Source organism: Podarcis muralis, chromosome 1 (assembly GCF_964188315.1).
Source record: "Podarcis muralis chromosome 1, rPodMur119.hap1.1, whole genome shotgun sequence".
In the NCBI taxonomy this organism is placed as follows: domain Eukaryota; kingdom Metazoa; phylum Chordata; class Lepidosauria; order Squamata; family Lacertidae; genus Podarcis; species Podarcis muralis.
The window spans coordinates 89,933,964-89,960,325 of record NC_135655.1 but is presented as its reverse complement, the minus strand read 5'-3'; the positions used below and the strand labels follow the sequence as shown (position 1 = coordinate 89,960,325).

The 26,362-nt window shown below is 44.0% G+C and overlaps 1 protein-coding gene across 4 annotated transcripts in view; it reads right to left on the bottom strand.

Annotated features, from left to right (window-relative positions):
* Nucleotides 1-979: 979 nt before the first annotated feature.
* GLI2 (GLI family zinc finger 2) overlaps nucleotides 980-26,362 on the bottom strand; it is a 192,844-nt gene continuing 167,461 nt past the window's right edge. For all 4 annotated transcript variants that reach the window (XM_028742935.2, XM_077934687.1, XM_028742951.2 and 1 more), the window contains 9 exons: nucleotides 24,707-24,908; nucleotides 23,839-24,046; nucleotides 22,480-22,593; nucleotides 17,969-18,100; nucleotides 16,036-16,185; nucleotides 14,407-14,571; nucleotides 10,583-10,864; nucleotides 6,974-7,310; nucleotides 980-5,662 (listed from right to left, as the gene is read on the bottom strand). In XM_028742935.2, coding sequence (XP_028598768.2) covers nucleotides 3,294-5,662; nucleotides 6,974-7,310; nucleotides 10,583-10,864; nucleotides 14,407-14,571; nucleotides 16,036-16,185; nucleotides 17,969-18,100; nucleotides 22,480-22,593; nucleotides 23,839-24,046; nucleotides 24,707-24,908 — 3,959 coding nt within the window. In that variant the 3' untranslated portion in view covers nucleotides 980-3,293. The remainder of the gene's footprint in view (nucleotides 5,663-6,973; nucleotides 7,311-10,582; nucleotides 10,865-14,406; nucleotides 14,572-16,035; nucleotides 16,186-17,968; nucleotides 18,101-22,479; nucleotides 22,594-23,838; nucleotides 24,047-24,706; nucleotides 24,909-26,362) is intronic.

Below are 26,362 nucleotides of genomic sequence, written 5' to 3'. Positions count from 1 at the left end.
TGCATCTGGTCACTCCAGAAACAGGATAATTCACCCTTCCCGAGGACCGAAAAATGGCTACAAACTTCCTGAGATCAAGGAGCAGCTTTTCATCTACGTTTGAACTGTGTGCCATCTGAATCCAAGGTAATGGACAGAACCTTTAAAATTGTACAGATTTTAACCAAATGTGTATAGTGAAAGTATAATGTATGAGAGGGATCACTTCTGGTGGTGTAGCCACTCTGAGAAACTGGTTTTTGCAGGTTTAAAAAAACCAGGAGTCTGTTCCAGCAAGGAGCAACAATAGTCAGACAAAAGAAATATGCATGGGAAGTATGGTATGCAAAGCTGTTTGTTTGCTATTCATTTGGACATCTCTTAAGAGAGTGTAATCAAATTTTGCATTGTGGTTCCTGAGCAGGTTTTCATCAATGTTAGGATATAGTTGCGTGCCATTTTGAATCAAGATGGAGGACAGAACCTTCCTAAACTGCACTGGGTTTTTTTTTTAAATTTCTTAGAATTCCCAAGCAACACTGAGGATGAAGCTGCTAGTGCCAAACCATTTGCACCATTTATAGAGCTTGCAAGCATACCGTATATTAGCCCATTTAAGGGATACAGCTGTGGCACCCTTTCTTAACTGAGCAGCCATTCATTCATCAGGGAACAGGGAGTACAGTTTTCCTTGCATTGGCTGTAGCCTCTGATGGTCAGGATTTGACCCAGAAGAATCAAGGCCATGATCTCACACCTCATGCCAATTTCTCCAAGAGTCCACTCATTAGTAAGCTGTAGCTAATCACAGCCCCCTGCTCTGCAAAGATGTTTGTCATATTCACACTTTACATTTTTAGGTGTACAACTTTAACATCTTGCCTATGCACTTAACTCTATAGTGTGTGAAGTGGCCCATCAAGGAATCTGCACTGTGCTTTAAGCAAGGCTTCTGCTGTGACTGCAGCCTGGATAGGAAAAAAGTAATAACAAATGGAAATTATGAAAAAAATTACTTTTTTAATGTACAAAAACATTTATATACAGTTACAGCATGTGACTGCAATCCTTATGATGTAGAAAACAGCTAAAAAGGTCCTGAAGGTATAAAGACAGAACAATTCAGCTACAGTACTCTTATTAATATACAGAATATATATACAAAGCCAGTATTGTTGTTATAATACTATTACAGTAAAGGCAGGAAGACCACTTTGTAAAGCTGAAGAAAGCAACGACTAAGTGGGTGACTCCCCCACCCCCATGTATCCATGGAAGATGGCAGCTTGCCACCAGGCAAAGTTCTGATCCATTAATTCAAGGGGCATCCAGAATGGACTTGGCCCACTAACACTCTTGATTATTGTAATTCCACGAAAAGTTCAATGATCATGATTCACACAACCAAGCCATTCTGCGACCCTTTTATAATTATCCCTTGAAGGTCGTCCCTGTGAGGAGGCTCACCAGTCTTGACTAGGCCAACAGGTTACACTGCAGCTTGAAATAAAGGATGAACATCAAATTCACTTGATCAAAGTTCATTCACAATTTTTGATTACATTCTGGTTTCACAGTTAGATAGGCAATGACGGAACACATGATACTGCAAAACCCAGAAAATCCTGTGGATTTTATTCTCTGCCTCCCCCCCCAAGGTATTGTATTTAGCCTTTGCGAATGAGAAAATAATAAAGAATGCAATTTTGAAATCTTTCACTAATTTCAGTGGGACTTCATGCCTAATTCTCATCTTAATTTTTTTGATGTGATTAAAGTCACAACCAAAGTGATCTTTTCCTGACATTTTGGCATGCTGATTCTGCTCCTGTACGATTAGATTTAGCATTTAGGATGTATGGGAGTTCCACCATAATAAGGGGGAAGGGTAACCAATGCAAAACTGATCTGAAAATCTACCCCTTGAAAACTCTGCCACCCAAAAACTTGTAAGGAGAACTGTACTCCTTTTCAGTGGCATCATATACCAGACCTGGAGAGACTAGTGAATGGAGGGCAAACACCTTCTGCCTATAACATAATCAAAAAGTACCCCAAAGTGATAAATGTGGCTCTGATGTGTCCATCCCCTTTGTGCTTTCAATTTCAATGTTTAGAAAGTGATTCGCAGTCATTAATAACCATTTTGTGTTATGCACGGCAGGGAACTTTATCCTACTAGCGTAGAAATGATTTTAAATTAGTGGCGTTTTCAAACCTCCACTAAATTCTCTGTGATATAAACCAACTTGTAAAAATTACCCTCTGATTAAAAAACAAACAATTCCACACAGGGCATCCATCTTTCACATCTCCTCCCCATCAATGTGTCCCTCTCAAATGTCTTATTATATAGACTGCAGTGCCTTACGTTAATGCATCTTTATTTTATATATGCTTTAAGATACACTTTAGTTGACGTTAATGGACAAGAGATGCCTTGACGACTCAGCAACTAACGCACAGTAAGGCACTTTGCTGCAAAACTGTTCAGGAGCTGATGCTTCTTGGCTAAGCTGCAAGCTACAAAGAGCTATATTGGCTGCATAAACAATGCTGTGTATGTGTGCATTCACACACGCATGTGTGTGCATGCCTGCACCATCTGGTCACAAAGCAAAGCGTTAAGCATACACAGTATGGCTTTTGGGTTTGGGTCAAAACTGCACCCATCCATTTGTGACCGAAGTGGGCAAGAAACCGCATTTTTGCAGTGATAATTAAGGGGAAACCAAAAGGAGATGGCAAAACAGGTGCAGTTTCAAAGCAGAGCTTCATATGAAACAATGCTTTTCAGTATTTTTGCCCATAACTCTCTAGTGTTCCACATCTGGACAAGTCCCATTTCTTTTTCTGTAGCTGAAGGGCTGAGAAACTACTGAAGCAATCCTAATAGATGCCTACTCAGAAGTAAGCTGAGCTGAGTGTGGCTTGCGACATTCGATTGCAACCTATGAGACTTTCAGCCTATGATAAGGGAAAATAGTGGAAGCGATGGTCAGATTTTTAAAAAATGATGCCAAATGTGCCATTGTTTTACAAAGATGGACACTTTAGATAAATGTTTTTGAAAAACAAGCACAAAAATATTGCAAGAGGTGCACCCTTTCAGTACTTCTTTTATGAGGTTTATACATGTTTGTACAAAGACGTTTTCCCTGTGTTTGGAATCCCTTTAATGTATTTAATACTTGTAAAAAAAAAAAAAGGTCTACTCTACGGAAACCTGTTTTTTATTTTTTTTTAAAAAAAGAATCATAAAATTGCTTAGCATGTAATCTCTTGGATACTTCTAGACAGTTATGCTTTAAGCGTTAAGACATCATGTTCAGAAATTTACTTTCTTCTGCTAGGGTTGTCAACATAGAGCTCATGTCCCCTATTGCCATATTACTAATTCCAGCTGGTATGGATGGCAGTGTCAGAGAGTTCCGGGGAGTTGTAAGGCGGGAAGAGTTCTGGGAGAGATTCTGTAGGATGCTAGGGCTCAGGGTCCCTGACATCAGACTTGAATGGTCCCCATCGTCCATGATGGCATCAAAATCTATCTGAGGAGGCTCCAGAACCTGTGAGTCCACAGTGCTTGATACTTGATTAGCCCCAGGAGATGGCATTGTGGCTGGCTTGATGTTCAGTGCACACTGCTGTTGTCTTACACTACAGTCTGCATGGGTATTAAAATTCCCATTTTGTTCATACATATGTATTTGGCCATAATAGTGCATCAAATGGTTTCCCCCCATGCTGTTATTGTATTGCTGTGGCTGCGAAGATGCTACACCAGTTGTTCTCTTGGGGGTGAACTCTACCCTTTCCTGCCCTGGGCTCACATCATTGGCTGGGTGAGATATTCTCATGTAGCCCAAGTGTTGCATAGCACACGTCCCTCGGTGCCTGTTTGCTGGGCTGGGATTAGGTGGAGGATGAGGCTGAACCAGACCAGAAGGGAAGCTCTGTGCAACGGTACCTATCATATCCTGTTGTGGCTCAAAGTCTTGCTGACCGGAGGTCATTAATGCAGAAGGTTGATGGAAGACCTCCTGTGTCATGGGAAAGTTCATGTGATTTGGCTGAGACGAAAAGCCCTGCTGATGTCCTGGTTCCTGTGTGACCTGACTGTGCATTATGCATTCTCTGCTACTGTCAACCATTGAAGTGGGATCAGCCATAATATCTATCTGCTGAGGATGAGCATGGGATGCAGGCTTCAATATCATGTTGTTACAGGGAGGAGAAAGCTGGTTGAGGTCACCCCCCATTGTGTTTGGGCTCAGCATTTGATGAACCTGATGGTACGCTTCATGTGAGTTCAAATCTGGATTGTTACTGGGTCCCGGATTCACCTGTTGCTGCCTTAAGTGCATGCAGTTTAACCTTTGTCCATCTATGCTTGTGTTTTTCTGCACAAACTGTTGCAGGTTTCCATTCATATTGTTTTGACCCACCTGCATCTGCTGATGGCTAAAGTTCTGATACTGGCCAAAGTTGTGCTTTTGATGAACCACAGCTAAGTTACGTGGAGGGAACTGCTGCTTTGCTTGAGCAGAGGATGTGTCCACCGTACCTGAGCTGACTTCATTCCACTGGACGGGCATGTTGTTCTTGCTCAAGTCAGAATCTGCTCCAAAGTTCATGTGACACTCACTCATCGCTGGAGCTGCATGATTCATACCCACATCTGGAGCAGCCACCCTGCTGAGTTGGCTTCCCAGGTTGCTGTGTTGCACTTTTGCATTCACTTGGAAGTTCTGCATTTCATTGCCATAGCCTGCGGAAGAGTTGTCTGCGGCCATGACACCGTTTTGCGATTTGATGTATTGCACTACGTCATCGGGTAGCACAATGTCATCATCTCCAATGGAGCCATCGGCCTCGCCAGACATCGCTTCCATGGCAACGTTCTCGGTGATACTCGGAGGCCGTGGAGAATAGATGTGCCTGGCGAGGCTTCCGTCGGAACGTGCAAAGTTTGGGAGGCCGAAGCTCCTTCTGTCTGCAGGAGGGTGGAGTGGGTTCATACTGTTGGTGCTGTTGAAACGATGGACTCTAGGGAGGGAAACTGGCTCTCCAGCAGGTCTCCTCACCGGATCACTTGCGCGTCTTGCATTGTTGCCAGGCCCATCGTGAGCAAATCCCAGGGACGCACCATACCCATAAGCGTTGCTGTCACTGCAACGCCGTGGCCCAGGAGGAAGGCGAAAAGAAGGCAGAGCAGGCTCTGGCCCATCCAGAAGGGAAATTTTATTCCTCAGGGTCATCCTTTCCATGTTAGGCAGGGGGGTAGGTGGAGGGCCCCCTGTGGCAGCAGCGTACTTGGCTTTAAGCCTGTAGTGCTGCACCGGTGTGAGGTTCAGAAGACCTGGGATTCCGCTGCACTGGCTGGCGTCGCTCGATCTGCGAGAGGCATCCGTGGAAATGGGGTCATAGGAGTCAGCAGAGCTTGTGTTGTTTGGCCGGGTTCCAAACGGTGATGCTTCGCTGGAACGGCGGCTGGAGAAGTAAGGGGATATCCCTGATGACCTGCGGCTGACGCTGTAGGCAGAGCTGATGGTGCTGGTTGAGCTGTCGCGACGTTCTGCTAGTTGGTTCAGCATTGTGACCTCGTTGATGGACAGGTCTGTTATCCTTGGGTTAGGCAGCGCTGCAGAAGAACCACCACCACCCATGTTGTCCAGTAGACAGCCTGGTGAAGAGTGGTAGAGAAAAGAGGCTTGTTATTCAGTGATGATAGTGGAGAGGGCAACTTGGTTGCTAGTACTTCGTTACTTGAACTCATCTTACCTCCCCGTTTCCCCATATTACCAAGCATCTACCACGTGCAACGTATTCAGGCTGTTATCAGGGTTGCTTACCATGTGCTGGGGACAGCAAATAGTATTGAAAACATCTGAAGATGGTGTGACAGAGCCACTGTTGCCCATTGCTGTACACACACATATCCTTTGCTTGGCTTCCAAGTTTGGTCAAATAGGTTTTGCAGGTTTTTGAAGTGCTAGCAATTAGGTTTGATCTGTGATAATGCACATAGGATGACTCTGTCATATCAGCTTTAGCTCTTGGAAAGGGGGTGGGGAGGGAAACAACAGTCTCTCCCCAGCAAAAGGAAATGTAGATTGCAAAGGAGAACAGGCACCTGGGCATCAAAAAGCAATACAGTGACTGTTGCAGAGTCACACATTAAATTACCACCGAAACAGCTATGAGAGAATGTCTTAGGGCTATACTGTGTCAGAATGAAAAATATGATGGGCACAGCTTCCTTTAAACAAGTACCATCAATCAGCTATAAAGAATGATTTCAAAGATTTACAAAGAGGAGTCACTTCCTACCCAGAGATGATTATAATGCAGTGCTATTCAACTGGACCTCCCACGTCCAGTCTTTCCTATTGACTTAGCATACTCCTGGGACTCCACACTTACCGAGTCTGTAAATATACGCCACAAAAATGTAACAATGCCATTTTCATGGTGAAAGAAACAGTTCCTCATAGATCATTTAGATTTCCCCTCTGAGCCCAGGGTACTCTAGGAGAAAAAACTGAGAGCGAGAGGAAGGAAATTTGCCTGGGAAGGCAAGAGCCTTCTTGTAGTATGGCAGTGTCAGGTTCAGCAGCAGTTTCTCAGGGAGACAAGGAAGTGGATACAACCACCTTGAAATATGATATCTGAGTTGGAGAGTTCAGGAAACTAATGAAAGTCTGCTTGCATGTTCTATGTTTGGGTTTGGATCCCTTGTTTTAAAGTGGGGAGGAAGGAAGTGCAGGGGATGATAATGGCAGGCCCTTGAAACACTAGCAAGGTAAGCTGTGTTAGAATTGTAGAGTTGGAAGGGACCCTAAGGATCATCTAATCCAACCCCTTGCAATGCAGGAATATGCAGCTGTCCCATACAGGGATTGAACCTGCAACCTTGGCGTTATCAGCACCATGCTCTAACCAACTCAGCTGAGTTAATGCTTATGGACAGATCTCAGACAGTGGCCAGACTTACCATTGCCTGGGATGGGAGGCAGCTTGGTATTTCTGACTTGTGGGGCCGGATTCACCCACGAGCAAGAATCCTTCACTGTCCTGAGTTTCTCTTTCTTGAGCTGCTCAAGGCGTTGCATGGTTGTCATTTGTTTCCTCAGCTGCAGACTGACGGTTGAATTGCCAGATGAGACCGTCGAGTCTACAACAGGAGTGCCATCCTCCAACGCGGTCAGGTCCCCCAGACTTCCCCCACTGTGCATGTTCATTTCGACTCCACTGTCATTGTTGTTGGTGCTCCCAAGTGGTGATGGTTCACTGCTGCATGAGGATTGGCCACCAGGACTGGACTGATACATCTTAGAGAAAACAAAGAAAGAGGAGGAGGTTTGCATCAATGTGATGGTTCTTCCCCAGTATCAGCTTTGCTTTGCTAACATCTATTACGGCTGCACCGAATTTTCTCATTTCACAGTTCACATCCACAAAACTAGCAGGATCAAGGCAAGGCAAGCAAATTACTGGGGGAAAAATGCATAAGCTTGCTGAAAACTTCCGTTGTTCCACCACCCTTTCCTTCCTGTGGTTGCTCCTCCTTCTCTGCACCATTTTAGCACTCTCTTCCTTTTCACCCCTGCCTTCTGCCATATTCTGCCCACATCGTTACTCCGATTAGCCATGGTGACCAGCATGGTTTTGTTTAGAGGTGTCCATGACATCATTGCATCAGATGTGATCTTGCAATGTTGCTGGCAAAAACCACAAGATCTAAACCTATTGGATTAGATCACAGCAAAGGGAAGAAATATTTATTTTAAAATATTTATATGGTGCTTTTTGGGGGCAGAACTCATCCAAAGCAGCTTCTGATGATAATGATAATACAGTGGTACCTTGGGTTAAGTACTTAATTCGTTCTGGAGGTCCGTTCTTAACCTGAAACTGTTCTTAACCTGAAGCACCACTTTAGCTAATAGGGCTTCCCACTGCCACTGCGCCACCAGAGCACGATTTCTGTTCTCATCCTGAAGCAAAGTTCTTAACCCGAGATACTATTTCTGGGTTAGCGGAGTCTGTAACCTGAAGTGTATGTAACCTGAAGTGTATGTAACGCGAGGTACTACTGTAATAATGAATCAATATTACAGGAAGAAAGATAAAAGGCCTTCATAACTTCCATAATGTAATATTCCAGTCTCCCTCCAGTGAGACAAAATTACTCAAATACGAATAAGAAAAATAGTGTTGAAATGAACAGCATCAAAAAGTACTTAAAAATAAGAGGCACTTGGGGGGATTTATGAAAACAAACCTTTTAAAAGGCAAACTTGTACAACTTAATCCTGCATTTATTTTATTTTTTAAAGAGCATAATTTCATTGTGAAAATTTGTTTTATTTTTGTTGTTGCTCAGGCTCCCCATGACTGAAGGGATTGGGACTGGTTCTTTTAGCTGGGTAACCTGTTTTCACCACTTGGCCTATACAAAGGGCTTTGTGGATTGGCATATACTTAAAATGTGTATTATTCATTCCAGTATCTTTTGTACTGTATTTATTTATACAACTAGTACTACAAAACGGGATGCTCATGGTAATGTTTAACTTAGCAATCATCAGTTTTGAAACAGTTGTAGAACTTTTTAGTGTCTATCTTGCATCACTGGAATTTTGTACATTAAAAGAATTAAAAGCCATACCAAGCAGTCACCCCAGCCCCAGGCTTCAATCAAACTTAACTAAGCCAGGTCTGTTTTCTGTGTAAACAAATCCTCATTAGGTGATAAAGCCAATGTGTTCATTATTGCCCACAAGTGTGATGGCACTGTAGTGTGGACACAGGTTTTCCATAAGATAAGTGATTAAGCTAATTTTTATGCCTTTTTCAAGCACGGGTATGTAAACATCAGGGAGCTAAAAGCCCTGAGGGTGGATTTTCTTTTCTGTTAACTTGGAAGAACTTTATGTGCTCATTCAAGAAACTTAAGCTCTTGATGCTTTTCTGAGATAAACCTGGAACATTAGAAGATCTTCCCCGCTCCACAAACTCTACAGTGTGCCTGTTTGTCTGCAGCAGAATCAAGCCCAAAAAGCTTCAGGCACAGTGTACGACTCGTGGTTCAAAGGACCCTTACATGCTTGTCCGACAGTCTTTATAGACAGATAAGGGCATGATTTGCAGGCTTAGGTTTGGTAAATGTTTTTTTTATTAGGAGGTATATTTCACATTAAGTAATTTATTTGCAATAAAGGTTAAATGTTTTCTGCTGGCTCAAAGGAAAGGCTCTTTGCTGTCCAGGCTATGGAATGATGATTTACGATTGCTGATCCTAGATGGCTGCAGAGCTGGAATGCCAGATGACACTTGGTTTAAAGGTTTCCTTCTTTTTCACAACATCTCAGTTCTACAGAATACAGCAGAGTGAGTGGGTGGACAGTTCTTTCCATTGCCCACCTAAGAACAATAGATTTGCTGTGAAAAGAGAAGGTCACAGGGCTCCATAGAGCCCCACATTTACTAGAGAAGTGGTGGGATGCTACCCAGGAGATGTTGGCAATGCCATCTGTAGCAAAGTAAACTCAAACAGGCACAACAGCATAGGACTGTCATCATGCATGAAATCTATGACTTGTAATGCCACAGAGTACACTAGAACAGCTATGTTTGCAACACAGGCTAATGGTGCGACACAAGTCTTATTTAATAATTGCTGCCACTGCTTGGAATATTAAACGGATCAGCTTTGCCTTGTGCCTGGATAAATTTGGCTCCAGCCTGTGCTTTATCCTAACCCTGCCCCCTCAATTGAAAGTAAGCCATAAAAAGGAGTAATTAGTGAAATGCCAATATGGAAAGGATGAAGTAGAAAGAAATATGGACCATGGCTATTTCACCCACACATTCTACTTTGGCACCTGGACAGATATGCACATTTTATGTCTTTTGTACAGAGACTATGACAAAGACAGTGTGTTTGCTCACCTTAGTACCGACTGTCCTTGTGAAGTAGAGTAGAGAAAGTTAAGAGAGGAGAAAGAACAGGTTGTTAGAACACAGACAGCACAAAAGGAAAGGGCCAAGGGTACGGATGGAGCAATGGAGAGAACCAAAAAATAATGGCAGATTAGCAACATCCACGACACAGGTAAATGAACGTTTGGCCTCTTAAAATACAATACATAGACATGGCTAATTTCTATTGCATCATCAGTGTGCACAGTACTTTACAGAGTGCAAGAGGTCATATCACAAGGATGTTTTGGGTACGGTATATTTTGCTTGAATGCAAGGTATTGAGAGTGCCGTCTATTAAGAGCAAGCTCTGATTTATGGAAAAAGGACATGTAGGCAAATCTTGAATGAATTCTGTTGTCAAAAGTTAAAACCCAGCTGGAGAGAGAGTGTGAGAGAATGCTTTTCTAAATGCTTACAGCAGTTAATGCAACATTGCTGCAACCCTTTGGAATATTTCACATAGAGAAGAAAATATGCATAGGATCGTAGGTGGGCCTTAGTGAAATCTGAGCTGGGAGATTTGAAAAGGTGGTGGTAGGGGAAAGTGGGCAACTTCATTTGCCACTTGGCACATTAAATGACATCACCAGCAATTCAAAGCAAGTGCATCTCTTACCACAGAGTTCTCCGTCTTTATTGTTTTGACTTGTAAGCAGTCCTCCATGCCTCTGGTGGTGCTGTTTGCCTCAGCCCGCTCGTCTGAAGCCTTTCCGCTCTGCTTGGCACTTGCTTCATTGTCGCTGTTTTCCTTCAGTGCAGGCGGTCTCAGGTGAACATCATTGCGTTGTTTCTTGGTGACATGGGCCTCTGGCCCGTGCACAGTCTTCACATGTTTCCTGAGGGAACTGGGGTCTGTGTATCTCTTTGTGCAGCCTGGAATTTTACAGACGTAGGGTTTCTGCCAATGGGAACACATCTAAAGTTAGACACCTGAAGCAGACAGAAATATACGAGACACAGTTCAATGACAATTTTGCTTGAATGACAACGTTGGTGTGAATTTGGAGCGGACATGGGAGCGGCTTGAATGTGCTGTTTCTCAATAGGCAGTGATTTTTGCAAGCACTGATCCAACATACAGCAGATTCTGTGACTGCTGTGTGCAGATCTCCCTCTGACAGACTAGTTTCATTGGTTTGGGCTTAGTCATGGTTAAAGCAGGTCACCAAAATCAATAATGAACTCGGTTGTGAGTGACCAACTTAAGTTCCATTAATCTCACTGGGGCTAGTTTTAACATTACTTAGTCTGGGTCTGAAAAAAAAAACCATTGAAAAAAATCAACTGAAATGCAGTTGTGCTGAAAAACTTTTCTCATACCCCAGATGTAGTGTCTTTCTCTGAGTTGCTTAGGACTGATATGTCCTGGGCTGCTGGTAAGGAAGGGTGTGTGTGTGTGTGTGTGTGTGTGTGTGTGTGTGTACAGATGGATAGATGAAATTGTCCTGGGGTGCCAACCCAAAATATTCTAACGCCTTGCCTAATAGTATTTTGCTTGATTTGCATTTGTTCCAGTTGCCGCAGGAATGTTAACAAGGATTAGCATGGGATATGGCTGAGATGCACAGGGAATCTCTTCAAGGAAACCTTTCTGCTGAAATATGGTAGCCTGGGAGGCCAGCAGGAGGGAAAGAGGCACCCTATTTTACAGAGAGCCAGAGAGACAAGCCAGACTGGATTTACAAGCCATCAGATCTCCCTTACATCTCCATCACCTGTCAGGCGGGTAAGCCGTTACTGCTGCACGGTGGAATCCACAGACGTGCAGTGCTTTTGAAGAGGATAATGCTGTAACTATTGGAGCTATGAGTCACCGATAACCACAACACAAACAAAGTTAAGGACTGCACAGCTGGAAAGAGAAGTAAGAAAACAGGAAGGTATCCTGCCCCTCACCTCCCTGCCAGCAATTTATCCATTCCCAAATCCAGAGTGCGTTTGCACAAATGCGGTTAGAGCAGGATAGCCCCTGAGATACTGTTTCTGAAGGGCTGAATTCATATTTTAAAATGCCATTTCAGGCTAACTAGCTGCTTAAAGTACTTTTCCACTGGGACCTTGGAAGCGGTCCATCCAAAGAATAAGCAGGTATACATTCTTCCACTTTTAGCAAGAAGTGAGCATTTACTTTTTCCTATGTATCTCTTTGCCTGGTAGATGCAGAGCATTGTGCTTTTCATTCAGAAGGCCCCAGGTTAAATCCTCACCATCTCCAGGTAGGACTGGGTATGTCCTCTGCCTGAAATCCTGGACAGCTGCTGCCAGTCAGTGCAGACAATACTGAGATGGGTGAGTGGTCTGATTCTGTATAAGGCAGCTTCCTATGTTTTTTTACCCAGAATAATTCATGTGCGCTATTATCTCCTCCTACGTTAGGTGGGCTGCTGCACAGTTTGGCTTGAACAGTGGAGGGGAAGATCAGTGGAGGGTAACAGATTGAAGCCTGAAGAATGGTTTGCATCGGAAGCAAGAAATAAAGGACTTCATTAGTCACTCATACACCACATCATTAGGGCCAACCTTGGGAATTCTGCCAAAAACAATTCACCCCCACTCCTTCCAGAAAGTTCCTGAACTTTCCCCTCTGCAGAGTCCTCCAGAGTTAGTTCTGACCATTACATCTGGTCTTTTTGGGAACTGAGTATCGAAGTTCCCCTGATGAGTAACAGTTGCTGTCCAGCCAATTGTCAAGAGGAAGAATTTTACCTGGCACTCTTTTGTGGAGAACAGATGACGCTCTGGCCAGCCACCCTGTTTCTTCATCAGTGTGGCCATCTTGTAAACCCGAGTGGGGAATCTGAGGGCTGCATTCCTTCATGGGCTCCAGAGCCAAAAGGCAATGATGAGCAATGGATGTGACTTTTGTATAGTAGGTTGCGTTCCATTTATGGAAAACCCAGAGATTTCTACATGCCCTGCAATGCAGATTTCTCTCCATCCAGACAAGTAAGAGGCATTATTGCATCTCAAGGCCACATTCAAAGAGTGCATGGAGGAGGGTGGCTGAGAGGTAGGGATGGAGAGAGGAGGCATGGGGAAGGGGGCAGTGCCCTAGAGAGAATTCTGGGGCCCCAATAGAGAGGCAGAGAGGACAGCATTGGGTTTGCAGCCTGGAGGTTCCCCACAACATTGCAAAAGTAGATGCTGACCAGAAGTAATACACAATGGGTTTTGGGGTGTGTGTGTGTGCTGGTTTGACAAATACAAAACGTGCTCACACAGAGCTCCCCACTGCCTACCCTTGACTTCTAACCTGCAGCGTCTCTAATTCCCCTTCCACCCATTCAAACTTCTTGTATTTACATGAAAACCAATACAAATTATTTGGGTAGAAACTTCAAACAACATTTTTTGCCATGCCTGGAACAAATCCATTCCATACAAATGCAGCACTACTTAATGAAGCAAATTATATGTTCTGTTTCTGAAATGGCCATATCACTTTGCAACCTTAATTTTTCAAAATAAAGACAGACCTCAGTTCCCCCTCCTCATACTGGCACAGTGTATGCCACGTTTCTTACCAGTACCATTGTAACCCTTTTCTTTCTCTAAACCATCCTTCCTCTACCTTGCCTCCAAGCCCTCCTGTGCAATGAAACAAGCACATTGCCATATTTGTACGAAAGGAAACTCTTGCGTTTGCAGAGGAGATTAAAAATAGATGGAGAGGCATATTAGTCTGAGATCCCTAACATGATGCCACCCAAAGATGGCTAGGCTGAGGTTGTCACTTTAAAAGTCCTGTACCCATACCAGTCTACTTACTCATAGTAATTCATATTAATCATTACAAATGAGGCTAGAGGCTAAACCTGGCCCGGTCACAGCTGTTTTCAGAACTTTGGAGCACCCCACCTTCCTGCCATTTTCTTAATTAGTGGTAATATAAATTTCAACCTCGGCATTAGCCTTTTGCAGTAGACCATCACATGCTTTACAATAAATGCAATTTCCTGCCCTCCCCCAGCTCCTAATAACGGATCTTCATTAGCAAGGCTTAACAAAGCATTTGCCTTGTGCTCTAGCCTTGCGTGTCCACAAGGCAGGAACTGCATTAGGCTTGGATCCTAGCTCCGTGGGGCTTCATTCCAAAACAGCAAACACGAGGAGCTGCTCGGATTAAGAAGGGCTTGGGATGTGGCAAAAACCAGCCTGTGGGCTCAAAGCTAGGGAGGATGTCTGCTCAACGGTGTGGTGGTTTCTAGGCTGACATTCATAAATATCAAACTAGCATAGTCTACATTTGCAGCTCAGCAAATATTAAAAGAGCTGTGTATCATTATGGTAGTAATTTGCTGTGTGTGTGTGTGTGTGTGTGTGTGTGTGTGTGTGTGTGTACACACAAAAAAAATTCCAAGTGTGTAAAGAATATATTATTAGCAGCATTTGAATAAAAACAAAACACCTTTACCTGTTTTGCTGAAGGCTTTCACCTACCTCATTGGAATGCGTCCTGTTCTGGTGTTTTGCTCGGTCAGAAGCATTAGAAAAGGCCTTATTGCAGCCCTCATGTTCACAGACGTAAGGTTTTTCACCGGTGTGAGACCTCAGGTGTGTCTTCAAGTTCTCTAGCCGAGAATAGGCTTTGGAGCAACCCTCAAACTAAAACAAAAGAGGAGTGTTAATCAGCTGGAGGCATTTTTCCATCTCATCTGGTTTCAATCTTCACTTCCTTGAAGAACGTTATTTCCTAGGCAAATCTTTCCAGAGCAGGCTGTGGGGGTAAAGGGCTTCCCCACCCCCCATTGCACATAATCTGGGCAGCTGATTTAAAGCAGAGGGCCTGAATGTTTAGTCACAGCCCACTCTGTATGGCTATCTTAAGGCACTCTCTACACGGCAGGCATGACAGTTGTGGAGACACCAGGGTTTCCTATAGTAAACACACTTGTATCTTTGAACTGCCATGCACGTGCACCTGAAGGCCCTAATTTAGTGACACAAGTATTTTATCTATGCTTCATGTGTTTGCAATAAACACCAGTACATCCCTAGTGCAGCAGTGGCAACAGATCCTGCCACTTTAACTGTGGAGCTGCCCTGGCATTCTATGTGCATTGAGGTACCATTTCTTTGCATTGAAAAATGTATCTTACTGGATAGAGATAACTAGTAGTTTAGCTATTTTGAAGCAGTACACAACAACTCTGAGCAGAAATATGGATGAATGGCAGCTCTGATCTTAATCTAAGTACCCAAAATTTGAGATCTGAAAAGTTGTTAGGCATCTCCTTCACCCCATCACAAATTCTCTCAAAAAGGATGTTTCTAAAAAACTACACCCCAGCCTAGTCTCTGGTCCAGTTTGAATCAGGTTCCGCATCTCAGTTTGCTTTTAAAGACCAAGCACACATTGAGAAATCACTACACAATGAAGCTGGACAGCAAACTCTCCACCAGATGAGGTTTTAACTTACATTACGGCACTATATGGAATGAGTTCTTCACTCGGGAGTTAGGAGTAGTAGCCAAGTGATTATGAGGTGATAACCTGGCTAGACTGCAACTTTCCAGAATGCAGAAGGAGATTGCCTCCATCCCTAGATTAAATTACTCAGAGGGGCTTTCAAGGAAACACCATACCTTGTGGGTGAAGTAAATCAGAGACAGAACTAGCTTGCTCATCCACCAGAACAGGAGAAGGGCAGTTTTGGAGTCCTGCTCATTGGGTGATGTTTGTGCTGCACACTCCTTTCACAATTCAATTTGCTCTCTGCTTGTGGAATCTGTGGTCTGAATTGTGTTATGTGGGTCTGCAGGAGTTCAGTGCTTGTTGTGTTGCTCAAGCCTGCACTACGCATGGGCATAGTGTAGTGTACATCCAATAAACAATTTTTTTACACACACACATCCTCTGTAGGTAAGATATTGGGCATGCATGTGCAGGAATCTACATGCTATGTATGCAAACATGGGGAAGGCAGGGTTTAGACCAGCACACATAGGCTTTATACATTTTACCAAGCAGGTATATATGTCTTGATTTCTACTCTGTGCTTAAATGGGCATGATGTGACCAGTCCAACACATCAATCTGTGTGCATGTTGATGGTGTCAGTATCTTACCGTGCACTTGTGTGGCTTTTCCCCAGTGTGCCTTCGCATATGCACTACCAGCATGTACTGTGCTTTGAATGGCTTCTGCTCCCGCGTACACTCTTGCCAACGGCAGACAAACTCCTTCTTCTCCCCATGAATGTGATCATTATTGATATGCTGGAAGGAGAGGAAAGAAGAGGAAGAAGTCAGGCTGTTAAAAAAAGAAGAAGGACGACAGCGCCACTTTCTTGCTGGACGAAAAGGCTATCAAAGGCTACATATTACTGGTAATATCCCAGGCAATGTGCCTCTTCACGCCAGTTGGTAGAGAACAGGGAGCACAAGGGGCGGGGGGAGAGGGCTGTTCTGCTCACATCCCACTTGCCAGGATACTGGCCTGATCCAGAAGAGCTCTTCTTAGTTCTAACCTTCCATCAATAAGACCCACAGAATACATATTACTGGGAAAGGGCATTAAAGAACAGTGGCTCATCTCGCTTCATTCCGGCAAATACATGGAATTCCAAGCAGTTCTGTGAGTGGACTGATTGATCTCTCTCTGTCTCTTCTCTGCCAGCCCAAAGGATGACTGTTTCCATGCTAGCCACAAAGAAAGAAAAGTATCTTCCTCAGCAACCAAAATGGAAACCAAGCAGACTGGTGGAGAAAAGGGGTCAAGTCTGCTTATTTTCTATTACCTAGCCTCCTAAAAGTGCTTAATGGACTGTTTTTCCATGATGACTTCACATTTTCTATAGCAACAACAATGGAAATGCAGGCTATTTTTATTTATTAAATTTCCACACCAGCCTTCATCTGCGGATCATGGAGCAGCTTACAATATAAAAACACAGAAATGCATACCATAGTAACAAAGAAAAACAATTGCCCTCCCTTGGTTTAAAAGACCATAGATTGTTTCCACAGTGAGGTGGTGAATGGGGAAGCTGAATTTAAGTGGTGTGTGTGTGTGTGTGTGTAGAATAGATAATAATAATAATAATAATAATAATAATAATAATAATAATAATAATAATTTATTATTTGTACCCCGCCCATCTGGCTGGATTTCCCCAGCCACTCTGGGCGGCTTCCATAGAAACCAAAAAACACTAAAATATCATACATTAAAAACTTCCCTGAACAGGGCTGCCTGTTCACCCTAAGCAGACTAGCTTTAATGCTGATTTATCTTGCCAGATTTAAAAAGAATAGAAAAGCCAGTCATGTTTCGGATGTGCATCCTATCCCCACCCCCATTCCTCTTACCATTACACCCATTATTAAAATTGATGATAACTGTCAGTTTGCAAAGCCGACGAACCCAAAATCTCTGCTAAATGGAGAGAAGGAAAAATGACAGTTTTATCTCACTTTGTTGTTTCCACAGAGAATATTTTTGACATGAATACAACAGGGGGCCCAGGGCTTAAACCCTGTGGTCCAGGTCAAAGAAGGAAACCACAGTCTGTAGGAGCTGGGCAACCAATACTCTAGCCCAGAAATCATCCAGGTCCTGCATGATCTCAGAGAGCCAAAGCTATGCTGACAAAGCTCCAAGATCCAATGTACTTCCTCAGCCTGAGCATCATTTTGTAGGGAACAGACAAAGCAAGACAAGTGTTTCCAAGTTAACAATAAGGGTTGGGAATGCCTCAACATCAGGCAACAGTTGTTTATAATTATCTAGGCAGGTTGTTTATCGTTACCAGGGTTTCTCAGTCTTAGCAGCTGGAATGCTGAGAAAAATACAAAATAATCCATCAAAAGCTAGTCAGTAGCTCGGTCCTTCTGGGAGTTTGACCTGATTTGGCAGGGTTTACATATGCTGTGCCCTGGCCGGCCCCTTTCAGTAGCTCACTGCATGACTTCTGGCTGCACAGCATCATGATAGGAAGGGAGGACGACACCCCCTTCCCCTGAAATTTATGACTAGTGTCTCTTCCCTGACACCACTTACATGGACAAGCTGCTCCTGAGTATCATACTCCTTCGCACAACTTTCCCAGTGACAGTTGGTCTCATAAATAACTTCGGGCTCCTGTTTGCATTCGTCCTTATCAAGTTCCTCTTTCAAGTCCGTCAGATGCTCCTGCAAGATACAAAGCACTCTGCGTAAGATGGACTGGTTTTGCCTGAACTCCTCAGTCACCCATAGATTACACAGCAGGTGCTCGTGGAAGACAGAAAAGCACCATTGCAACGGCAACAGCGACAGCATTGCTGGCGAGTCACAGAAGGGCCTGCCCAGAAATGGCATCTAAGTGAGGAGCTGAGCATTACGCGCAGACCAGGTGACTGAATATAGAAATCTGGGGTGCTTCCAGACAGGGGCTTTGTGTGCCAAGGGGTCACTGAGATACTACAGACAGGTCTCTGGCAGTAGTTGTGGTCCCCCCCCCCCCTGTTTTACTTATCAGGCTTCCCCTGTCTGGAAGGACTCTGAATCCGATGGGAGGTGGGAAATGCAGGCTGGCATTTTGTTGCCAACAACACTCCGTAGAAACTGCAAAAAATATTATTAATAATAAAAACCCTTCATTGTATGATGAGCACTGACCCCGCAGTAAAGCACCCTGGGTGTCTGACTTGTGCCGCAAGCCACCTCTGCTACCCTGCAGCCAAACAACTGGCCTTACTTGTGTACCACTTTTCACTGATGACCTCAAGACCCTTGCAGGATTTTTTGATTGGTGATTTTGACACAGTTTGCATAAATAAAAACAACAATAAATGCTTAGAAAACAACTGGCACAGTCCCCCCCCCCCTTTTAAGGCAGAGAGTTTTAAAAAGTATTTCAGATGGTGAAAAAAAATGATTGAAAATGCCTAGGTAAATAAGAACATTTTTGCCTTGCCAGCAAAATGAGGAAAGGACAGCACCAGCAGCTGGAACCTCTGGGAAGCTGGGGAAGAGGACTCACCCTCATTGATCCCCCACGAGATTTCCATTTTGCTGCTGTTAGCCTCCTGGGAGGAAGAGATGAGGAATCCAGCTGCAAATTGTCTAGCCTGGTGGGAACCAGTCCCTTACCCCTCTAAACTGTGTTTAAGCCACACTGTTGAGGCTCCTTGGAGTCCAGTATGGCCAGTACCTAGATCTTTATTTATTGCTGTGTTAAGTTTCTTTTTGCATTGTGCTTAAGCAGTTAAGTCCAGGTTATTCCTTTTGCAGTACTGAATTTAATTCTGTGTTGGCTGAACGGTTGATTTTGTCCTGTTTTAAGTTTCTGATATGTTTTATAAGCTGGTTTCTCTTCCAGTCCTCCCCAATGCCACCTCTATCGGAGGGCTGATGGAAGCTGGAGTCCAATATCGGGATGGCCACCTGTTTCCTCTGCCATAGAGGCTAGAAGAGATTTGCATGATTTCCATGTTTTTTACTGCATAGAGTAGAGTCTGTATCAACTCACTCACAGCCCAGATCCCCCCCTCCTGCCTACTTTCTCTTGCTCTCTGTGCCACACCCATCCACAAACACACCCAGCCTCAACTCAACTGGGACTTGGGACCGTTCCGCATGTCAAAAAGTGGCAAATCTGCTAAGTTTGCACTCAAACACGGAACCTCAGACAATCACGTCTTCCCCCAAAAATGTACCTGTGTGAAACATGCTTTTGCGGTGTGTGCCATGGTCAGAAAATTACATAGGTGTACATAAAGAATATTGTGAGTGTACAGCTGGAAACATAATCTTAAACCATTTTTTAAAATATTGTGGGCAGAATTCACCAAACCAACCCTGTCAATGGAAGGATGGCGTAAGCACTTCCATTTGTGCAACAGGGATTTCTCCCCCTCTCCTCCTCTTGCCTGTCTCCTAAAATTGGCTGGGGGTGGAGAACCCCCAAAACAGCACACAGAGGGAGGAGCAGGGGGTGGGGAATCATTGCTTGCACAGACAGAACATTTGGAAGAGGGAGAAATTCCTGTAGCACATTGACTTCTACCTGGTATTTTAACATTTCTGTGACCCACCCTGAGACCTTATGGTGAAGGGTGAGCTATAAACCACCACCAACACCAACAACAACAACCATAAGTGAAGAAGGCTTTACATTGAAATAAATTTTAAATCTTAGGTATGGGGTTTTAGGAGGGCAAAATTTAGAGATATACACGGAATTACCTAAAAGACACTTAGATTAATATTGCCCCATTCCTAACCTCAGGAAATCCCCCTTTGCACTCTCTCCAGGTAAGAGACCACAATCCGTGACCTGATTAAGCTGGGAGTAAAGCAGGCTGGTTATTCTACGTCATGTGCTGCTTCCTGCCATTGTGTGCTGAGGTGTTCCTAAACCCAAAGCTCTGGAGAGATGCCTCTTTGCCCTAATCGTGCTGACTACAGCATGTTTATCTTTCCCAGATATGCTATCTTCATCAATTTTACCAGCCCCCTGATGATTGCACATGTTGCTGTCCCCATGCATCATGCCAAAACCCGCTTCTGAACTGGAGCTGAAAGAGAAATTTGTCATAAACTCTTCTGTTGGCTTGACAATAGCATCGCCTCATATTTCATGAAAATGAAGTGCCCAGAGCACTCCCAATAGTTTACAGTTGTGATAAAGAACGGTCAGATAGATACTGCCAGCCATTAAACAGTTTGGAAGTGTGCGGCTCCGACAAGAGCACAGAAGCCGGTGGGCTCTTGTGGGTGTCAAATGTGGTGTCATTGAGGTAAAGGATGCTGCTGTGAGCAATTCCTCCCTGAATAGGGGCAGCTCCTTGCTGGAGAGCTTCCTAGCTGCGCACAAGATCTCCTTGTAATCTATGTTTGCTCTGAGACACCATTACTGCTTGCTTTGCAGTCTACAAGTGGCAAACATCATTTTTAAAGGCATCTGGCTGAAATATGGCATTTCTGCCTAAGCCAGCAGGAGGATTCCATGACCCAGGAACCCACAGCGTGTCTCAGTCCAATCACTCATGAAAAACCAGCACCTACCCATCATGCTGGGACTTAAGAGTAGGCAATCTATAACCTCCAAACACTCCCGCTCATCTGTTTTGTCCAACAACCCACCCACCCCCAAACCCATGCATCTTTCAAAGTGGAACACAGCAGCCTTGTTTAAATTTTCTTTTCATTATAATTTACAAATTGTGAACTGCAGATTTGGTCATGTGCTGGAGCTGTTCTAGGTGTGCATGCTCCCATTTGATCTTCATGTGGCAGAGAAATTTGAGCCTCCCCTTTTCCCCCAGTGTTAGCATTCTTTTCTTGGTCGGAAGAGACCCCCAAATTTACTCTCATTTTCTCTCCCTCTCCCTTTGCATGGCAGAATAATCTGTTCACAGACCTCTCTTCAGATGAACCTGTCTGGGCAAATCAGACTACAGTTTCCTCACTTCCACTGGAGGGCAAGTGCAGCTGAAGCTATTGAGGCTGCAACTTTAACAAACTTAACAGAGACAGCAAGTCCCATTGAACTTAGTTGGGCTTTTACCCGAGTACATAAATATAAGATAGCACCATAAGTTGTCTGATCAGCTTCAGGTGGCTCAGGCAAAGAAGCCAAACCACATGTTGCAGAGTTAAGCAAAACGTTTTGCCTAATGATCCAGTAGAAACCTCTTATGTCTAATTTACACCTTACTATCTTTACAGTGGGGGACGTGGGTAGCGCTGTGGGTTAAACCACAGAGCCTAGGACTTGCTGGTCAGAAGGTCGGCAGTTCGAATCCCTGCGACGGGGTGAGCTCCCGTTGCTCGGTCTCTGCTCCTGCCAACCTAGCAGTTCGGAAGCACTCAAAGTACAAGTAGATAAATAGGTACCGCTCTGGCAGGAAGGTAAACGGCGTTTCCGTGTGCTGCTCTGGTTCGCCAGAAGCGGCTTAGTCATGCTGGCCACATGACCCGGAAGCTGTACGCCGGCTCCCTCAGCCAATAAAGCGAGATGAGTGCCACAACCCCAGAGTCGGCCACGACTGGACCTAATGGTCAGGGGTCCCTTTACCCTTTACCCTTACAGTGTGGTTGCCATTCATTTTTATAGCATATTGCTACTGCCCAGGCAAAAATAGCCTTGTCTGATGTGTGGTTCTGGCAAAGGAAGAACCCATGTGATCTAAGCACTTCAGATATTATTGACGAGACATGTGGAACTGACCTCAGGGGAATGTACCAGGCCACAGAGATAATATGTAAGGGTACAGCTTAGAACCAGCAAAATCCAATTCACCAAATCTTCCCCAAATGAAATGTCCTTGGGGCACAAGCTACCTAATGCCCTAAAAGAAAAGCATCCAAATGGACACAGATGTGAAGACACAGTTGTGGCCTTCCATCTTTCCAAAGCTAATAATAATAATAATAATAATAATAATAATAATAATAATAATAGCATTAGAAACTGCTGCCCTGTTACTCTCTTAAGAGTCTTCATAATTAGTTCTGTTCTTGTTGGTAAAATTTTGGAGTCCATCAGCTCAAGTGTTCAAGACAGGTTTGCACCAAGGAGTTACCTGAGTGGGCGGGGAAGCTGGTGGTAGAGTCTCCATTTCAGTCTTGACTTTGCTGCGTTTATTAATGACTGGGTTGACCGTGCTGCTAACAGCTGACTCGCTGCTCTGCTTGCTCTGAGGAAACAAAAAGGGGCAGTGGGGAGGTGGGGAGGTTATATCAGTGTTTTAAAGGAAAAGCAGCATTTTAATTTTTTTTTACTTACAATGCAGCAGCAACTAAACAGCAGGAGACACAGTTTAGATCAGAGTAAGAATTAATTAAGAGAGAATGTTCATTTTTTGCCTTTGAAAAAGATGTCAGTTTTGCAAACTGGGCCATGCTGAAGAATGCAATCCACTTCGAGCCATATTAGCAAAAGGTACATGTATGTTCATATGTGTATCACAGTGGGGATAAACATTTGAAGGACAAAGTGACATGGGGATGGAAAACTTCTTTTCTGTTTCTTTAAACCTGAGAAGCAAATTCACTCTTCGTGATTTAAAACTTGAGATCTTAGTTGGAACACATTTAATAAATATTTAAAGTATTAAAATGTAGTGCTTTTTGCCATTATTTGTTTACTTATGTGTTTCCATCCTTGTTTGTTCATCTGTATACTGTGGCGCTTCCCAAAAAGGAATCACTGTTCTGTCGGTGGACTGCTACTGATAGTTACTGAGGAGTGAATTTGCTTCCCAGTTTTTTTGTTTTTTTAAAAAAACACCCTGCAGATTCACACAATCATTTTCAAGGTTTATTTCCACATTCTTCATTTGATAAATGTGCACATGGAAACCTCATCATTTGAACCAGCTGTTTCATGCACAAATTGCTGATTAGACTAAGCTCTGTGGATTTCCCCACCCAGTTCACGGAACTCAAGATGGCAATCCGAGCTCATAGTGTTTGAGTCATTTGTGCAATGGGTGCAAATATGCATAGTTTCAAATAGTTCTCACAAGTAAGAAAAAAGAAGGGGGGGGAGAGGGCCCTGTCTTATCTGAATGCTATCTCATAGGGCAAATACGCAGATTATATTAATTTTCCTTGATCATCTGAATTATGTGGAAGACCAAGTTTCAGCTAAGCACACTGATCATATAGCTCTTGCTGCATGATGTGTGTGTGTCATGGTCTTGGAGACATTGGCTTAAGAGAGATCAGTGCAATCAAATGAGCAGAGATGTGAAGACTGCTGTTTCACAGCCGTGGCCTTCTGTGTGTTTAAAGTGAACACCCAACCTTGCAATGAATCCTTAGAGGGAAACTGACAGGGGAACTGAAACAGATTAGCTGCAATGGGCACAGTGGGCCTTTGTAAAGGTGTCTGCAACCAGCCCAGTTAAAATCCTGCCAGAAGCAGACGTGGGTCCTACCTGGTTGGAATCAGAGACACAGTTGCTGCTGATCTGAGCCGGAGTGGAATTGACAGAGATGACGGCCACATGCTGCCGCGAAGGAAACGTCGGCGATGGCTGGATGAAGGGAGGCGTATGTCCAAATGCTGAGCTCAAGCTTCTCTGCTGATTCAAAATTTGCTGGTACGTCACTGGGTTGATTGGGTGAGGGAAAGTGAATGCTGGGCTGGAGAGAGAGAACATCAGAAGGAGAAAATATAGCAGCATGCAGTGAGAACATTCGGGATGCTCCAAATGGCTAGTTAAGGGCAAAGCAGCCGGATAATGAAGCAACCAGGACAAGGTCAATATTGCTTAGTTTCTTTCTCCTCTTATGAGATGTGTTCAAGGGATGCTGTTTCATGAGTATGCCTTCTGAAAACACAACAAAGCTGGGAGAGGGAGTTGTGGTTTTAAAAGATTGGGGGGGGGGGGACTTCCAAAGGTGCATCTCAACTCTAGATTATTACATTCCCCTCTTGCTGGTTTTCCCATGAGGTCCATACAGAGCAAGTGCCCCTCTTTTGCAGTTTCTTTTATTTTCTTATGAGACCCGACAGCCTCACTAGGCCTGGCCTTTCATTGTTGCCTGTGCTGCACTGCCAGAGTACGAATTACCCATTGGCAGGTCCAAAACTCAGAGTGAACCAAAGCTAACTGTTCATATACTGCTGAGGCATCTTGGGAGTCACGGGTTACTCTAGGTCATTATGTACAACTAGGGACCCACATCTCTTTCAATGGCTGCAAACTTGTTTCATTACCACTCCTGGTAATGAATTCCGCCCCCGCCCCCCCCCCCCCCCCCGAACTGAAGGTTTCAGCATGAGCTGCTCTCCTCCCTTACCTTATTGCCCCCGCTGATAAATGCCCATAAGAGCCACTTGCTGCAGAACTACTCCTGGAGTTATTTATATAAGCCACCAATGAATTTGGCGAGGTCCGGATCATTGTCTGAAGATCAATGCTGGCATCGGACAACGGAGATATAGAAAGCGCTCGCTTTCGACTTAGTCTTGGAGTCACTCGTGGACTGGAGAATCTTGACACTATATGAAAGGGAAATAAAAGGGAAATGCTGTGGATCCAGCTGGAAATGTTTGTTTTATGTTGTTATTTTAGCATAATTAAAGGAAACTAAAAACATTTTGGCTGTAATTGGAAACACACAAGGAACGTGCTGGGGGTTACGTCCGAGTAAATAGGCACAGAAGTACACTGTAAGGGTGATATCCAATGTTGAGTCATACTCAGAACAGACCCACTGAACTCAATGGACTCTAGTCAACATACACACTGAATCTGGACTAGGTTGTGTCTGCGTGTGCATGAGGGAGAGGGCATGCCTTCCTCTCTAGCAACTGCTTCTTCCTCCATAGTGAAGCTGAACTGGCAATCTAAGTGGCATGGGAGTATGCTAGAGGAACCAAGCAGCCCAGGTGCTGAAGGAAACCAGCTTCGTAGGGTCAGACGCCTGATTGTTAGGGGCAAACCCAAGATTTAAAAAAGCATCAAGGCTGGTAGCAGTCAGGGGCTATTTGTGCAGCAGGCCAGACTCTTTGCTTTCTGGCAGGTATGTGCAAATCTACCGTTCTCAAAGGGGCTGTTTAACGCTCTTCAAAGAATTTTCCTGTTTTGAAAATAAGCAAAGTCATAGGAGGCAGGTAGTGTAAAACCCTTCGTTTTGGGCCCGTCTTTCTCTGTTCACTCCATGCAGTAAGCGTTTGGTATTTAATTAATAGTTGGGGTGTTTGCTTTGCTTATTAAAGAAAATGTTCATGTCTAGCTAGACTGGTCATCCATTTTGCTGGACTGCATTTTGATCCTCAGGAAGGGATTCCCTTCAAGTAGGGGAAATTTCATGTTGTGGGGAAGGGGGGGGGGAAAGGATATAATACTTGTTATTAAAGAAGAAAGATTATACCACTTTTACAGAATAGAGACATTCATTTGGCAGAGCTGTCGATCAGACTCTTTCATCACCTCTGCAATTAAAAAAGGGGCCCTCTTAGACAGAAATCAGTCCACAAAGGAGGCTCACAGGTTACCCACTGCTCAGACACCCTCAAACATTTGAACCTAATACACTTATGTATATATACATAAGTATGATAAAAATTCAAAACACTGGATTTACAATTATACACTCTGGCTGATTTAAGGCAGTAACAAATCATGATTTATTAGAAATGCCCTACAGGGCATCAGAACATTTGATTTGATTATTACTTGTGTCAATGGGGGTGCTATTTACATGGGACTGATTGGTAAACGGCAGCATGGAAGAAACATGGAGTATGGCTGAGTTCACCTAATCGGCCATGGAAGGGCTTGTAGAATAGCCAGCCTCATATAATCTACATGCTTAAGTCTAATTAATGCATGGATAGGTTAATACCATAGAGTAAGTTGTCCTGCCAGGCTTAGCAAGGTCACTTCCCCTTACCTTGGCAGGAAATGAGTAATCAAGTCTCCAGTCCGCCTGATAAACTCAGCATGTGAG